Source organism: Plecotus auritus, assembly GCF_963455305.1.
Source record: "Plecotus auritus genome assembly, chromosome: 1".
Taxonomy (NCBI): domain Eukaryota; kingdom Metazoa; phylum Chordata; class Mammalia; order Chiroptera; family Vespertilionidae; genus Plecotus; species Plecotus auritus.
Window position 1 is genome coordinate 131,160,200 of NC_137770.1, and position 16,938 is coordinate 131,177,137.

Sequence of the window (16,938 nt, forward strand, 5' to 3'; positions counted from 1 at the left end):
AACTCTATTCAATGAAACAGGAATATTTGCAGGGAGCATGGAAGAAATCTTTGAGATAATCTGGATCTTTGAGATAATGTAGATATTTTTAAAAACAGAAAATGAGGCCTGTTTCCAGGTCATAAAGCTAATTAAAAGGCAGAACTGATACTTAAAAAGCCAAGTCTGTCTAATGACTCCTACTAGAATAGTGTTCTCTCCATCACCAATGAGCTGAACCAGATGTGGTCTGTTAAGCTTAACAAGCATTGTGACATTACTCTTTACATTTAAACAAGTGACTTACCTGAATCTGAAAACACTAGAGATGGTGACCTTTTTAAACTGGCCCCTCCTTTCAATGGAGGGTTAAAGGTAATGTTTTCTAAAGAGGAACTCTCTTTTTTTGATATTCCCACCTCATCTCCAAAAATATTTAAGTCTAGAAAAAGAAAAACAATCAGTCACCCCCTGTTTATGAGTAATAATTATTTATTATAATAAGCTACTGGGTTTTATAAATTTCAGCATTATAGTTCAACATATTCCACTATTAGCTATATATAACCCTAAGTTAAATCTCATTACACTAGCTCTAGAATATTATTGTTAAAAAAACACACCAAAAGCTAAATTCCACTTACTTTCTGATGTCATTTTTTCAGTTCCTGTATGTTTCATTTCCTTCCAGGAATTATGTTCCTTCTTTTCACAATCTTTAATGTCAAAAAGTTCCTTTTCCTCTTTTCTCTTTTGTTTCATCTTGCCAAAAGTAGATTTTGAAACAGAAAGTTTGATCTGCATTAAAAAGTTGAAATATCTGAAAGTATTCAGGGAGTGTGACATTTATAATAACTATCTTAATCTCAGACAACTGTATATCTATTAAATGTCTATGTACAATATAAACCATACATTTCTTATTTCTTACTTCAGGAATTATAAAGTAGAATAAAATTACATAGAGCTAATATCCAACTAAATTTGTGCCTGAGGATATTAGTCTGTTATTCATTGAGTATATCATAGAAAACTGTTATATATATACATACACATGTACATACAGCAAGTAACATACAGTATAAAATACACTAGATGCTATATACCAGAACATGAACATATTTGGTGGGAAAAAATAATTTATTATTTAAAAAATTAGCATCAGAATTTTCAATTACATTGCAATTAAAAATTTTTTAACTGGAACTTTCATCAACCCAAATCAGACATATACAAAACAATAATGTATGATAGGCTTAAAGTTACTCTAATAATTAAGCAAATAACCTTACATCTTTTTCATTCTCAACATCAAGATATGATGGAATACTTTGTTGGACTGATCTTCCATAAATCCCTGATGGTGGTTCAAAGCTTTGTTTAACTGAAAATTTATACCCATTTTCCACAGAAGGTATCACTGACTGGCTGCAGGGTGCTGGTACTGAATTTGGACTTCCAAATACACCTGAAATTAACCAACAATAGACTGCCATTAAGTATCTATGTGTCCCTCTGAATAACAAAGTTTAAGACAAGGCTTTGGCCTTCAAGAAATAAACAATATAGTTAATAAGAGAAACATGTTAAATAATCATCTATCTATATAAAAGCCTAAGTGACCGTCCAACTGGTAGCTATGATGCACACTGACCACCGGGGGCAGATGCTCAACGCACAGGCATGGAAACATGGAACAGGTTGATTAATCTCAGAAGGAAGGGGGAAAGGGGAAGGGCGGGAAGAGATTAACCAAAGATCTTATATGCATACTAGAGGCCTGTTGCACGAATTTGTGCAATTGAAAGGAAATTAATTAGAAGGTAGCCAGTGGGGCAGGACTGGGTGGGATGGGCCTGACATGCCCTGGAGCCAACCTCCCGCGGTCCCTCCCTGGCTGGCCACACTTGGGATGGCGCCATGGCTTGAAAGGTGTCTGCAGAGTGAGTGGGGTCCCTCTGGCAGGTGGGGACCCTCAGCCTGGCCTGCAGGGATTGTGCCAAAACCAGCTCTCTGACATCCCCTGAGAGGTCCCGGAATGCGAGAGGGTACTCTGCAAAGTTGCTGTTGTACAGGGTGTGGAACGCAAAGTCAAGTGTACAGTAAATCAGATTTGGGGCTGACAGTACCCCAGCAACAACATAACGCATGGCTGAAGGTGGAATTGCGTGGTCCCATGAGGAATCGGGCTCCCTCCTCTCTGTTCAGGGTGCGTCACCCGAGAATCGCTGCTGTCAAGTCACTCCAGCTCGGCAGGTCCTGCGTTGAGCATCTGCCCCCAGGTGGTCAGTGCACGTCATAGCGACTGGTCGGACGATCAGACACTTAGCATATTAGCCTTTTAAATTATATATATATATATGTATATATGTATATATGTATATGTGTGTGCGCATACACACACACACACACACACACACATACATACTAGAGGCCCGGTGCACGAAATTCATGCATGGGGGGGGGGGGGGGTCCCTCAGCCTGGCCTGCACCCTCTCCAATCTGGGAACCCTTGGGGGCTGTCCGACTGTCTCTCACAATCTGGGACTGCTGGCTCCTAACTGCTCACCTGTCTGCCTGCCTGATTACCCCAAACACCTCTGCCTGCCTGCCTGATTGCCCCTAACCACCTCTGCCTTCCTGCCTGATCGCCCCTAACTGCTCCCCTGCTGGCCTGATCGCCCCTAACCACCTCTGCCTCACCCTGCACCTGGGACCCAGGCTTCCCTCCTCCAGCCAGTCACAGGCACCCAGGACCCGGGCTTCCCTCCCTCTGGCTGGCCACAGGCACCCAGGACCTTGGTCGGCTGCAGCCACAGGGACCATGGGTGGGTGGCTTCGCCCGTGCCACAGCTGCAGGCACCCAGGACCACGGGGCAGGCAGCTTGTCCCTCTCCCGGGCTGCAGCCCCAGTCGCTGGTGCCTGAGACTGCAGAGTGGGCGGCTTGTCCCTCTCCCAGGCCACAGGCACAGGGGCGGGTGGCTTGTCCCTCTCCCAGGCCATAGCCTGGCTGGCCCCCATTCCTCTCTCGTGAGCTCATTTGTGCCTGGCTGGTCCCCCTTCCTCTCTCCCCAGTTTGAGTGTCTGAGTGGTTATGGCGTGATGACCATTTGCATATTAGCTCTTTATTATATAGGACTAGAGGCCCAGCGCACAATTAAATGTGCGCATGTAGGGTCCCCTAGGCCTAGCCTGAAATCAGGGCCATGATCTGCGGACACTGCCGGCGCTCTGCGACACTCCGCCAACGCTGCCAGCACCCCGCGATGCTCCGAGGACGCTGCCGGCACCCCGCGACGCTCTGCCGATGTTGCCAGCACCCTGGTGAGGGCCCAAGAGGTGTCCATGCACCTCCTGGTGTCCGGTCCTTTGGTCGTTACGGCAACTGGCCTTTTATAATATAGAGGACTGGTGAATGGATTTGTGCACCTGTGGGGTCCCTCGGCCTGGCCTGTGGGGACTGGGCCAAAACTGGCCCAGTGCATGGATTTGTGCACTGGTGGGGTCCCTCGGCCTGGCCTGCTCCCTCTTGCAATATGGGACCCCTTAGGGGATGTCGGACTGCCGGTTTCAACCCGATCACCGCAGGCCAGGCTGAGGGAATCTGGGTGCACAAATCTGTGCACTGGACCTCTAGTATGCATATAAGATCTTTGGTTAATCTCTTCCCACCTTCCCCTCTCCCCCCTTCCTTCTGAGATTTATCAGTCTGTTCCATGTTTCCATGCCTGTCTTCCCCCTGGTGGGAAGTGCGCGTCATAGCTACCGGTCAAATGGTCAGACGGTTGCTTAGGCTTTTATATATATAGATTAGAGGCCCAGTGCACTCATTCATGCACTGGTGGGTTCCCTCGGCCTGGCCTCTGAGGACTGGGCCGAATCGTGCACTGGGCCTCCGACATCCCCCGAAGGGTCCCGGATTGTGAGAGGGCACAGGTCATACTGAGGGACCCCACCAGTGCACAAATCCGTGTACTGGGCTTCTAGTAAAGTATAAAAGCAAATGCCCTAATAAGAGTATTACAAGACATAATATCAAATGAGATCATCTAGGTCAGCCGTGGGCAAACTATGGCCCGCGGGCCGGATCCGGCCCGTGGGCCGGATCCGGCCCGTTTGGCTGTTCTATCCGGCCTGCGGAGCCGAAAGAGCGGAGGGTTCTCTTGCTCTCCCCTCCGCTCCTTTACTTTGAATTTATATTAGTTCACACAAACACTCCAACCATGCTTTTGTTCCGGCCCTCCGGTCCAGTTTAAGAACCCATTGTGGCCCTCGAGTCAAAAAGTTTGCCCACCCCTGATCTAGGTGCTGAGTTCACAGGAAGAAAAGGCTGATGTGAGTTGGGTGTTAAAGGTGGTTTCAAGAAGCAAGGATTTGTCTGGCTGGCATGGCTTCAGTGATTGAGCGTCTACCCATGAAACAGTAGGTCATGGTTCGATTCCTAGTCAGGGCACATGCCTGGGGTTGTGGGCTCAATCCCCAGTAAGGGGCGTGCAGGAGGCAACCGGTCAATGACTCTCTCATCATTGATGTTTCTCTCTCTCTCTCTCTCTCTCCCTCCTTGTTCTCTCTGAAATCAATTAAAAATATTTAAAATAAAAAAATAAAATAAATTATATATTAAATAAAAAAGAAGCAAGGATTTGAGCTGGGATTGGAAGACACAATGGATTTGGAGACCAGAGGGAGGGAAGGATATCCTATGAAGGTAAGTATGCTTGTAAGCAGAGTTGAACAAGTATAAAGCATGAATGTGGAGTGAATAAATTAGTTTGGTTTGGCACAAGGCAAGTAGAAAACTAACAGAAAATAAAGAGTAGGTTGGAGTCAATCTGAGGAAGGCCTTTATGAGACTCTATCAGGTAAAGAAGTTATGGAAGCTTTTCAGACATTTCATTCTTTTTACCAAAAATAAGATGTATATCCTCAACGCCTATCATCACATTCTAGTTTTTCAATTAAAACAGAGTCTAGTTGGGATGTGTTAAGTAACTTGATAGGGAATCCCTTCTCAATGTGTATGGATGTCAGATCATCATGTTTTACACTTTAAATATCTTATAATTTCATTTGTCAATTAAGTATCAATAAAGCTGAAAACACTCCATCTAGTTTTAAAGGATATTTGCAAATATGTACTACAAAGGTCCCCTAATCCCCCTAAAATATAACAGGTGTTAATTCTAATTTGGTTAGATACTATATTAAGTGGTAATAAATTTATATTAATTTGTACTGATCACTAAGTTCATAAATAAGGACTACCATTTGAATTTAAACTATGGTAAAATTGTCTTAGCTACCCTAAAAGTGCCTTAGATGTATCCAAACTATAGTTGTTATGTACATAAAACATCTCTCTGAAAATTACTGACATGAGTTACTGTAGTTTCACTAGAAATGTGAACTATTCACTTCTAATTCTTTCAATTTAATAACTTTTCAAAAAGAAAGTTCTATTCAACACCTGGATCAAACTCTTCTTTATTCAGATACTTTGCTTATGAGTGAAGAACATGAAATACAATTAAAAAGCTAAATAGCTTTGAAATACCTTTTCCAACAACTATTACTGAATCTTCTGATAAGGTATTTGTGGATGTGAAGTCAAAACTGGTAATATGTTGTAAATTTGATGATGACCCTGTAAATCCTAAAGAAAAAAAAACACACCCATATTAAAAAATACATAGTATTTTGGGATATCATAATATGGTCTTTTAAAACTAAAAATATATTATATACAAAGAATTTAGAATTTATTTATTCACACATGCTCATTAATTCAATAAATATTTATAATTTGAATATCTAATATAAACTAGGCACTGGAGAGAAAAGAAACCTTCCCTTAAGAAGTTTATACATGCCAGTGTTAGTGGGAAAGATACACAAGAAAATAATCACATGCCCAGCCAGTGTGGCTCAGTGAAAAGACATATATCCAGATGTTATTTATAACGGCCAAGATATGGAAGCAGCCTAAGTGTTCATCAACAGATGAGTGGATAAAGAATAAGTGATACATATATACAAGGGAATGTGACTCAGCCATAAAAAATAATGAAATCTTGCCATCTACAACAATGTGGATGAACCATGTAGAAGGTTTTGTACTGAGTGAAATAAGTCTGACAGAGGAATACAGAGCCATATGATTTCACTTATATGTGGAATCTAAAAAACAAAATAAGTGAACAAGCAAAACAGAAAGAGACACATAGATACCGAGAACATTTTGATAATTGCCAAATCGAAGAGAAGGGGGTTGCAGGGATGGGTGAAAAAGGTGAAGAGATTATAAAGTCCAAATTGATAGTTACAGAATAGTCATAGGGATGTAAAGAACAGCATAGGGAATATAGTCAATAATATTGTAATAACTATGTATAGTGTCAGACGGATACTAGATTTATCAGGGTGATCATTTTAAGCTATATAATGTCTAATCACTGGGCTGTACACCTGAAACTAATATAATATTGTATGTCAACCATGAGAAGTAAAAAATTATTTTAAGTAAAAAAAGAAGAGAGCAGAACAACATGTATAGTATTTTTCTCTTATTGAAAACCTGTTTACGTATACTCACATCTTTGTATGAACATGAAAAAAGGCAGGAAAAAAATAATTATAAGTGAAACTGACAAAAATAGTTAATAAATAAAATGTGAGAAGAAAAAATTAAGCAGATAGATTACTTTGCTAACTTGCTAAAGATAATGACTTGTTTTGCTTATGTGCAATTATGACAAAGATTAAAGAAAGAAACCCATGTAGATTATCATCCTATATAATAAAACCCTAAAATGCAAATCAACTGAACGGTGGAATGACTGGTCACTATGAACTGACCACCAGGGGGCAGATGCTCAACATAGAAGCTGTCCCCTGGTGGTCAGTGCACTCCCACAGGAACCTCCGCAGCAGCACTAAGGAGCAGTGAGCCAAGCGGTAGGGAGCCGCAAGCAGGTGGGTGGTAAGGAGCAAGGGGTCCTGGGCTGTGAGAGAGCACAGGCCAGCTGAGGGACCCCACCTCCCACCCCCAGTGCACGAATTTTGTGCACCGGGCCTCTAGTCTATAAATATTGAGGTAATATGCAAATTGGGCCGGGACGCCATAACGGGTCACGACCAGCAGGAGGAGGCTGTGTGCACAGGTGAGGCCCTGAGTGGAGACGGAGACAGAGATGGGGGACTGAAGCGGATATGGACAGGGACAGGGGGGCCAGCCCGCAGCCTCCGTGGCCGAGTACAGGCCCAGAGTAAAACGTTGACAGCAAGTCCTTTCAGTATAATTGGGGCATTAGAGGCCCACAGAATGATCATTTCCTTTTCTATGAAACACATAACTCTGACACACTATTTACAATTAAATAAGTTCCATATATTTTGACATTTTACAGGCCTGGAAAGTTACATATACTGATCAGCAAAGTGAGATGATGAAAAGAATTTTTAGGCTTTTAAAGATGTAACTAATTTCTGTCTAGAAGACAAACCAATTTAAAAAGTGATGGTTTTATCGTCCTATAGGACATTAGCCAGATTGTACCTAATTTAAGTTTTACTTCAGGCTTTCATCTTTGGCAATCTCCTTTGAAAAGTATTATCATCCTGCCAGTCCCTTCACTGAGTTAAACAGAACTTTTGCATCTGCTATTATGTATTTGAATAAGAATTATGTATTTAACACATGCAAAATTTTGTTTTGACACAATAAAACAAAAGATCATTTGATTCTTCCCTGGAACACAGAAAAGCACAAACTTGAATCATTGGTGTGGCTTAGGCTAATTTTCCAAATATTGTTAATAAAATTCATGTAGGGATCTTCACAGAGCCAAGAATTCTCTCTTTCAGGCCTACATATTCAGCATCTCCAAGGAGGAGGCCTGTTATTCTGTGTTTTGTTTTTTAATATTCACCAGAGGATATTTTTTCACTGCTTTTTAGAGAGAGTGGACTGGAGGGAGAAGGAGAGGGACAGGGAGAGGGAGAGGAGCAGGGAGAGGGAGAGGGGCAGGGAGAGGGCCTGCTCATGGCTGACGGCAGGCCCTTGCCAGCAGTCGCGCCTCTGTGCGTGAGCTGCAGAGGAAACACCTTTTCTGACCACTCATAGGCTAAGCTCCCCATATGCTACTCACAGTGTTCTTGGTAACTTGCCTAATAAGAATCCAAGAAGGTGATCTAGGGTTTTTCCACCTCACTCCTGGAGGAAAAAATGAAGGTCCGCTGCTAGAGGGTCTAAGGAATGTCATATCCTGCCCTAGCCTGTTTGGCGCAGTGGATAGAGTCTTGGCCTGCCGACCGCAGGGTCCGGGTTCGATTCTGATCAAGGGCATGTACCTAGGTTGCAGGCTCCTCCCTGGCCGGGGCCTAGGTGAGGGCTCATGCAGGAGGCAACCAATCAAAGTGTCCCTCTCACATTGATGTTTCTCTCTGTCTTTCCCTCTCTCTTCCATGCTCTCTAAAAATCAATGGAAAAATATCCTCAGGTGAAGATTAAAAAGAAAGAAAGAAATGTCATATCCTATGAAAGAGACATTTTGAAAATGCCTAAAGAAAGTTGTCATTTTTTCGTTGTGAAGGGACTGGAGTCCGTGTTGATGAAAATACCTTGGCAGCTGTGGTGACTGGCAGTGGCAGCAGCAGCAGCAGCAGGGTGATGGGGGCAGCGCCTTCCCCTGATCAGCTAGGTTGCCTCCTGCAGAGGGAGGCCTACTGACGGCTTAGGCCAGCTGTGGGCAAACTACGGCCTGCGGGCCGGATCCGGCTGTTCTATCCGGTTCTCTTGCTCTCCTCTCCGCTCCTTTACTTTGAATTTATATTAGTTCACACACACACTCCATCCATGCTTTTGTTCCAGCCCTCCGGTCCAGTTTAAGAACCCATTGTGGCCTTCGAGTCAAAAAGTTTGCCCACCCCTGGCTTAGGCCCAGGGGGAGCGGGCCTAAGCCATCAGTAGGACATCCCCTGAGGGCTTTCGTACTGTGAGAAGGGGCAGGGTGGGCTGAGGGACCCCTCCCCCAGTACACGAATTTTGTGCACCGGGCCGCTAGTATTTCATATTTTTCTTTAAGTATAGTTTGGAATAATCAAAATTAATGTGCATTGTTTCAGCACATGCCAACTAACAGAAACATCTGATAGCCCCCAAAGATGTTCAGTAACACAGAGAAGCAAATTTCAGTAAATGAAACAATTTACTCAATAGCCCACAAACATAAAATCTATATATAAACTACCAAGAGATGACTAAATAATTAGATAAATCACAGGAAATAGATAAAGAACAAGTTATCTATAAGTAATTTAATTTTTGTTATGAGAGAGGCTGACATAACTAATCATTTTTAATGTTACTTTTACTTTTTACACTATATTTTCTTCTAAACAAAGATGTATTGAAAGAAATATTGCTCAAATCTCACTTGTAAAATATAAGAAAAATATTCTTAAAAGATACTTTACATATAAACTATCCTTATAAATCTCTTTTTGCTACTTCTGTCCAATTCATTCAACTAGAGAAAAATATTAATGCATGGAATTTAGTTTGCTAACACTTCAACCATTCATCATTAATAACTTTCCCAAGTTATTCACTGGGGCTCTAAGTTGTTATTATGTTAGAAAACAGGTTTAAAAGGACAACCAGCAGAGGAGAGGAATGGGAAAAAGACAAAGTTCTGAGATCTTATCCTACAAAAGTCTGAAGTTTCCTGAAATACTAATTCACTCACATATACAACTCATTGGCATACTTCTTTTGGAAGTCTTTTCATTCCCTGCACTGCACTCAGTATTTACTTTAACCAGATTATTTGAGAATGCAATTTTGAGTGATTATGCCCGAGGCTACACTATTAATTTTGGTTGGCTCATCACCACTCCATTCCTTTAACATGTGGTACTCAGCACCTTCACTCATTCATTCATTTACTCCTCACCCGAGGAGGATTTTTTTGATTTTTAGAGAGAGAGGAAGGGACACGGGGGGTGGGGGGAAGAGAGAGAGAGAGAGAGAGAGAGAGAGAGAGAGAGAGAGAGAGAGAGAGAGAGAGACATTGATGGGTTGCCTCTCCTACATGCCCCAACAGGGATCGAACCCAAAATATAGGTATGAATCCTGACCGGGAATCTAACCCACAAATTTTTGGTGTTCGGGACAATGCTCCAACCAACTAAGGCACCCCACCAGGGCTGAACATCTTTATATAGAAAGTATAAGAGAGATATAAAGATAATAGTATCTTTACTTTTAAGTATCTTGTCCTGCTTCAGGCCAGTAGAGTAGGGAAAGTAGCAGGAGAGTAGGGAAAGCTTTCTAAAGAAACAGCTTTTAAACCGGTATTCTAAAAGCAGATATGATATGGACATATTAAGATTGGGAAAAAGAATGTAGGCAGACTATACATACTAAAAAAACTACTATTAAAAAATGCTAGAGCACAGGGCATGAGAGAGATATAATAGTAAGAATTAATGCAAAAAGTTAAACTACACAGCCCTGGCCACTGTGGCTCACTTGATTGGAGGGTAATTCAGTACAAGGAAAGGTTGCAGGTTTGATTCCCAGTGAGGGCACATATCTGGGTTTCGGGTTTGATCACTGGTCGGGGCACATATGGGAGGCAACCCATTGATGGGTTTCCTTTTTCTTTCTCTCTCTCTTTCATCCTCTGAAAATAAGAGGCAAGATGTTTTATTAGATTCCAGGGTGTGGTAATGAAGGCCCAAATTAAACTGAGAATTACTTGTAGGATGGGTCACTGACTGAACTTGGAGAGCAAGGAGAAGATGACTCTAAGTTTTAAGTCTCCATAACTGGGAAATGCTGATGCTGCTAACAAAAATGGATAACAAAGGTAGAGGAACAGGTCTGAAAAGAAAAGTAAGTTTGGTTTTGAACATGTATATTCTTGTTGACCAGATCTAGCGCATATTTGGTTTAGAATTAAAAGTCTGAGTCCAACCAGTATGGTTCAGTGATTGAGCTTCGACCCAGGAACCAAGAGGTCCCCTGTTAGATTCCTGGTTGGGCCCGGGTTGTGGCCCGATCCCCAGTGGGGGGGGCATGCAGGAGGGAGTAGATGGATGTTTCACTCTCACTGATGTTTCTATCTCTCTCCCTTCCTCTCTAAAAATCAATACAGACATTTTTTTTTTTTTTAAATTGCAAGTGTGAGTGTGAAGTAATTTTCTGGAGTAGAATTAACTGCTGGTTAAAAGATATATATATATATATATATTTATGATTTTGCTGTATAAAAAAGAGTACCATTAGCAGTGAATGAATATAATTAGCAATTATTTCAAAACAATTATGAAGCACAGCCAGTATGGTTCAGTGGTTGAGCGACCTATGAATCAGGTGGTCATAGTTCCATTCCCAGTTAGGGCACATGCCTGGGTTGCGGGCTTGATGCTCAGTGTGGGGTGTGCAGGAGGCAGCTGATTAATGATTCCCTCTCATTGATGTTTCTATTTCTCTCTCCCTGTCCTTTCCTCTCTGAAATCAATAAAAAATAAACAATTATGAAAAGGAATATTTAAAAATTATATGTTAGGGTAAGAATCACCTTTGGAAAGAAAAGTATATTTTGTATTTGATTTTCTTTACATGAAAAAATAAAATATGCAAGAAAACATGAAAAAAACCTATTATTCTCTCCTTTAAACATGTTTTTATTGATTTTTAGAGAGAAAAAGCGGGAGGGAGAGAAAGATAGAAACATCAGTGATGAAAGATAATCATTGATTGGCTTCTTCCTGCATGCCCACTACAGGGGTCGAGCCCGCAAACTGATGGGGAATGGAACCATGACCTCATAGTTCATAGGTCAACATTCAATCACTTCGCAACACCTGCCAGGCTCCTGTCAATCTCTTTTATAAAAACAATGAACAACTGATCTCCTTGACAAATAAAAGATATAGAATTACATTATGGATTAAATTTTAAGAAATGTACACAAAAAAGAAAAGTTTCTAATCAATTTCTCTCTTACTCAATTTGAGTTATTTACCGCAAAATTATAAATGCCTTGGAATGCCTGCACACATATGACTTAAGATCTCAGAAATAAGAAAAGTTGACCTTATTAAAATCCTAGTTGCTATACATAAAAAATGATAGCTCCTTACACTTACCAGATTATTACAATGCTTAAATACCGGGTACTTTTAATTATCCTATTTAAATATTTATATCCTTAAAAAAATCACTTACTCCTTGCCCTGGCTGTGTGGCTCAGTTGGTTAGAGTGTCATCCTGTGCAATGAAATCTGGTTGCCCATTTGATTTTTGGTGAGGTCCTAAACCTAGGTTGTGGATTCAATTGGTGGGCATACTAGTACATAATGGGAGGCAACTGATCGATGTTTCTTTCTCATATTGATGTCTCTCTCTCTCTCTTCCTCCCTCTTCCTCTCTCTAAAATCAATAAACATATCCTGAGGCGAGGATTAAAAAAAATCACTACTCCTTAACTTAAGGAAAATTTTTTTAAATGCAGCTGTAATAAGATCTCTGAAAAAATGGAAAGAGCAGTCACAGAGATGCTACTTACTACTAAGAAAAACAAACAAAGAATGTAAATTGTTAGTGATAATAAAGAAGCCTTCCCAGGTTCTACCACATGGAAATTATATTCCAGTTTCCATAGTTTTACTCCACTGTTACAACCTACGTAGGCATCTGAGAGTCATTTACTCACATGATTTCTCCACCCATTTTAGTGGTAAAATGTCTGATAAAAAAAAGTGTGTGTGTGTGTGTGTGTGTGTGTGTGTGTGTGTGTTCTGGGGGGGAGGCAGTGTAAGTAGGGATTCCCTAGTTTTAACCTATTGGGCAGTTGCTTCCCGGCACTGGCTCCTTAGGCAAGCCCATAAGCCAATACATGAATTATGTGTTCTCCTATTTAGTAAAATTATTTGAGTAACAACATATTAGCAGGAGGGTAAGAGAAAAAATTTCAAAACTGAGAAATTTCAATCAATGTTTCTTTAATGGCAAGCTTAGGGAGGATTCTGATTTAGAGACAATCAATCTTAAAAATTAACTTGCTATGAAATTTACTAACCTTTTGTATGCTTATGTCTTGGGTGTTCCTTATTTTGTATTTTTAAAACACTAGAGGAAATGTCATGTGACCTAACATCTTCAAAATCACCACATTCAAACCCATAGTTCATACGTTGACCAATTATGCTTACGTTGGATGTTGTAAGCCCTACAAAATAAAATAACAAAAATATTTATTTGAATGATTAGGTAATAGGATAGAGATACATATCTCCCCTCTAAACCTATCTTGCCTTCTACCCTTTAAAAAATGTCAGTAACATAACAATAGAAATTATAACATTATAGTAATTTTAAAAGGTTTACCTTATTTTAAATTTTGTGTTACTTTTTACTTACTAGCAGATAAGAACATTTATTATAAGCCATACTACAACATTTTACAAAACAGGCTTTAAAATGACAATGAAATATAAAATTCAATGTTGAAAGAGATAATAAAATACATATATATTAAAAATATGACAAGCATTTCATGTTCAAATGACATTTTAAATTTTACAGCAAAAAGAAAAATTTTAAGTCTAAATGTTTAAACTGTGTCTTGAGACATCCTTTGCATTGAAAGGCTATTGGTTTGACACTCCATTCTTTTCTTAATATATATTTTTATTGACTTCAGAAGGGAAGGGAGAGGGAGAGATGGAAACATCAATGATGAGAGAATCACTAATTGGTTGCCTCGTGCATGCCCCCCACTGGGGATCAAGCCCACAACCCAGGCATGTGACCCGACACTGAATCAAACCGTGACCTCCTGGTTAACCATTCACCCACTGAGCAACACCAGCCAGGCTATCTCCCATTCTTGTGTAATGGGTCTATACTGGTCTGGCTGGTGAGGCAATAAACTACATCGTGACTAAGAGCTCAGAATCTGGAATCTTACTTCCTGGCTTTATTTTTTGAAAATATTTCTTTTCTTTTTTAAAAATTTAATTTAGAGAAGGAATAAGGGAGAGAGAAAGAGAGACAGAGAGAGAGAAAGAGACAGAAAGAGAGATGGAGAGACATGGGTGTGAGAGGTAAATCAATTGGTTGCTTCTCATATGAGACCCGACCAGGGATCCAGCTGCAACCTAGGTATGTGCCTTGACTGGGAATCAAACCTGAGACCTTATGGTGCACAGGAAGACACTCCAAGCAACTGAGCCCCACTGGCCAGGACCCTGGCTTTAAAACATAATACCACTACTTAAAATGCTGATAGAACCTGGGCAACACACTTAACCTTATTTGTAAAATGGGTATAACAGTAATACTTCTTCCAGAACTGTTGAGAGGATGAAATGAAGAAAATAGATGTAAAGTGTTTAGCAAAGTGCCTAGCATATTATAAATACCCAAACAAATCAAAACCTTAATGTAGGCCTCCTTTTAACAAATACCAAAAATTTAATCTATATGTTTGGATGTTTAAACTGACCATCCTATGCTAATACTCTGCAGCTGTGAAAACCACTGTGTACTAAATGAAAGTCCTAGGCCAGTGGTCGGCAAACTCATTAGTCAACAGAGCCAAATATCAACAGTACAACGATTGACATTTCTTTTGAGAGCCAAATTTTTTGAACTTAAACTTCTTCTAACACTACTTCTTCAAAATAGACTCACCCAGGCCGTGGTATTTTGTGGAAGATCCACACTCAAGGGGCCAAAGAGCCGCAGGTGGCTCGCGAGCCGCAGTTTGCCGACCACGGTCCTAGGCAATATATATTTGATTCACCATCCATTTTTATATATAGCTCCTATGTAAACCATTAAGTAGTGATAACAACATATCATGTTTTTAATATTGTTGCGGGTATTTTAATAAAACGATAATGAGGAGAAGAGATGGTTGCAGGTGGGCTAGAGAGGACTGTAAAGGGCACTGGGCCAGTTCATAGAGAATGATTTAAAACTATCTGATAATAGCATGGCCAGAATGGCTCAGCTAATTAAGTATCATCTTGTACATTAAAAGGCTGTTGGTTTGATTCCTGGTCAGGGCACATACCTGGATTGCGAATTCAATCCCAATCCTGGCACGTATGGAAGGCAACCAATTGATGTTTATCTCTCACCTCTCTCTCTCTCTCTCTCTCTCTCTCTCTCTCTCTCTCTCTCATTCTCTCTCTCTAAGCAATGTCCTCAGGTAAGGATCGAAAACAATCTGATAAATAAATTATAGAGAACTTGCAGGAATAAAATGGCTATTTTTCCAAATTCTTCTTAGTTTTGGTATTCATAAAGTAAGCTTCATAAAGATACTGGCTTTGAGTGGAAATGCTTTCTATCAATAGGTGAGACGAATCATTAAAACCAAGAGCTGGTTCTTTAGGTATGTTCTTTTTAAGTATATGTATACATTTTAATTGATTTCAGAGAGGAAGAGAAAGGGAGAAAGAGAAACATCAATGATGAGAGAGAATCATTGATCAGCTGCCTCCTGCATGTTCCCTACTGGGGTTCCAGCCCACAACCCAGGCATGTGCCCTGACTGGCAATCCAACTGTGACCTCCTGATTCATAAGTTGATGCTCAACACTGAGCCATGTGAGCCGGCTAAGAGATGTTTTTGTTTCTTAAAAAAATATATTTTTATTGATTTCAGAGAGGAAGGGAGAGGGAGAGAGAGACAGAAACATCAATGATGACAGAGGATCACTGATCATCTGCCTCCTGCATAACACCTACTGGGGATTGAGCCCGCAACCCAGGTATGTACCCTTGACCAGAATCAAACCTCGGACCCTTCAGTCTGCAGGCCGATGCTCTATCCACCGAACCAAACCAGCCAGGGCTAAGAGCTGGTTTTTTAAAAAGCTAAACAAAAATGACAAACTTCTAACATCATATGGTACTTCCCGATTTCAAACTATATTACAAAGCTAGTAATTAAAGCAGTGTGGTATTGGCATAAAAACACACATAATTATTGAAACAGAACAGAGAGCCCAGAAATAAAACTAGTTATACATGATGAGTTAATTTACAGCAAAGGAGGCAATAATATACAATAGCGAAAGGACAGACTCTACAATAAATGGTGTTGGGAAAATTGGACACCACATCCAAAAGAATGAAACTGATTATCTTACAAACTACACAAAAAATTTAACCCAAATAAATTAGATGATAAGCTCATTGACATCAGTTTTGGAGATAATATTTTGGAATTAACACCAAAACCAAAGGCAACAAAAGCAAAAAATAAGCAAGTGGGATTACATTAAACCAAAAAGCAGAAGCAAAGGAAACCAACAAAATGAAAAGGCAAACTACAGAATGAGAAAAATATTTGCAAATCATATAAGGGTTTTAATATCCAAAATACATTTTAAAAACTTATGCAACTCAATCTCAAAAAACCCCAAACAATCCAATTTAAAAATGGGCAGAAGATCTGAAAAGAAATTTTTCTGAAGAAGATATAAAAATGGCCAACAGGTACATGAAAAGATGCTCAACATCACTAATCATTAGGTATATGCAAATAAAAATCACAATATATTACCTCACACCTGCTAAAATGGCTATTATAAAAAAGACAAGAAATAACAAGTATTGGTGAGGATGTGGAGAAAAGGGAACACGTGTGCATAGTTGGTGAGAATGTAAGGAAGTGCAGTCACTATGGAAAACAGTATGGAGGTTCCCCCCAAAAATTAAAAATAGTACTACCATATGATCCAGCAACTTCACTTCTGGGTATATAACCAAAAAACCAAAACCACTGCCTTGAAAAGATATCTGTACTTCCATGTTCATTACAGCATACTTTATGATAGCCAAGATACAAAAACAACTTAAGTGTTCACCTATGATTGAATGGATAAAGATATGATATAGATACATAATGGAATATTATTAAGCCATAAGAATA

The 16,938-nt window shown here is 40.2% G+C and overlaps 1 protein-coding gene across 4 annotated transcripts in view; it reads right to left on the reverse strand.

The window, feature by feature from the left end:
- Positions 1–16,938, reverse strand: part of TOGARAM1 (TOG array regulator of axonemal microtubules 1) — a 125,408-nt gene that overhangs the window by 47,862 nt on the left and 60,608 nt on the right. For 3 of the 4 annotated variants that reach the window (XM_080685062.1, XM_080685060.1, XM_080685059.1), the window contains 5 exons: positions 13,069–13,218; positions 5,535–5,633; positions 1,272–1,447; positions 624–777; positions 287–421 (listed from right to left, as the gene is read on the reverse strand). In XM_080685062.1, coding sequence (XP_080541188.1) covers positions 287–421; positions 624–777; positions 1,272–1,447; positions 5,535–5,633; positions 13,069–13,218 — 714 coding nt within the window. The remainder of the gene's footprint in view (positions 1–286; positions 422–623; positions 778–1,271; positions 1,448–5,534; positions 5,634–13,068; positions 13,219–16,938) is intronic. The other variant, XM_080685061.1, reaches the window with a different exon arrangement.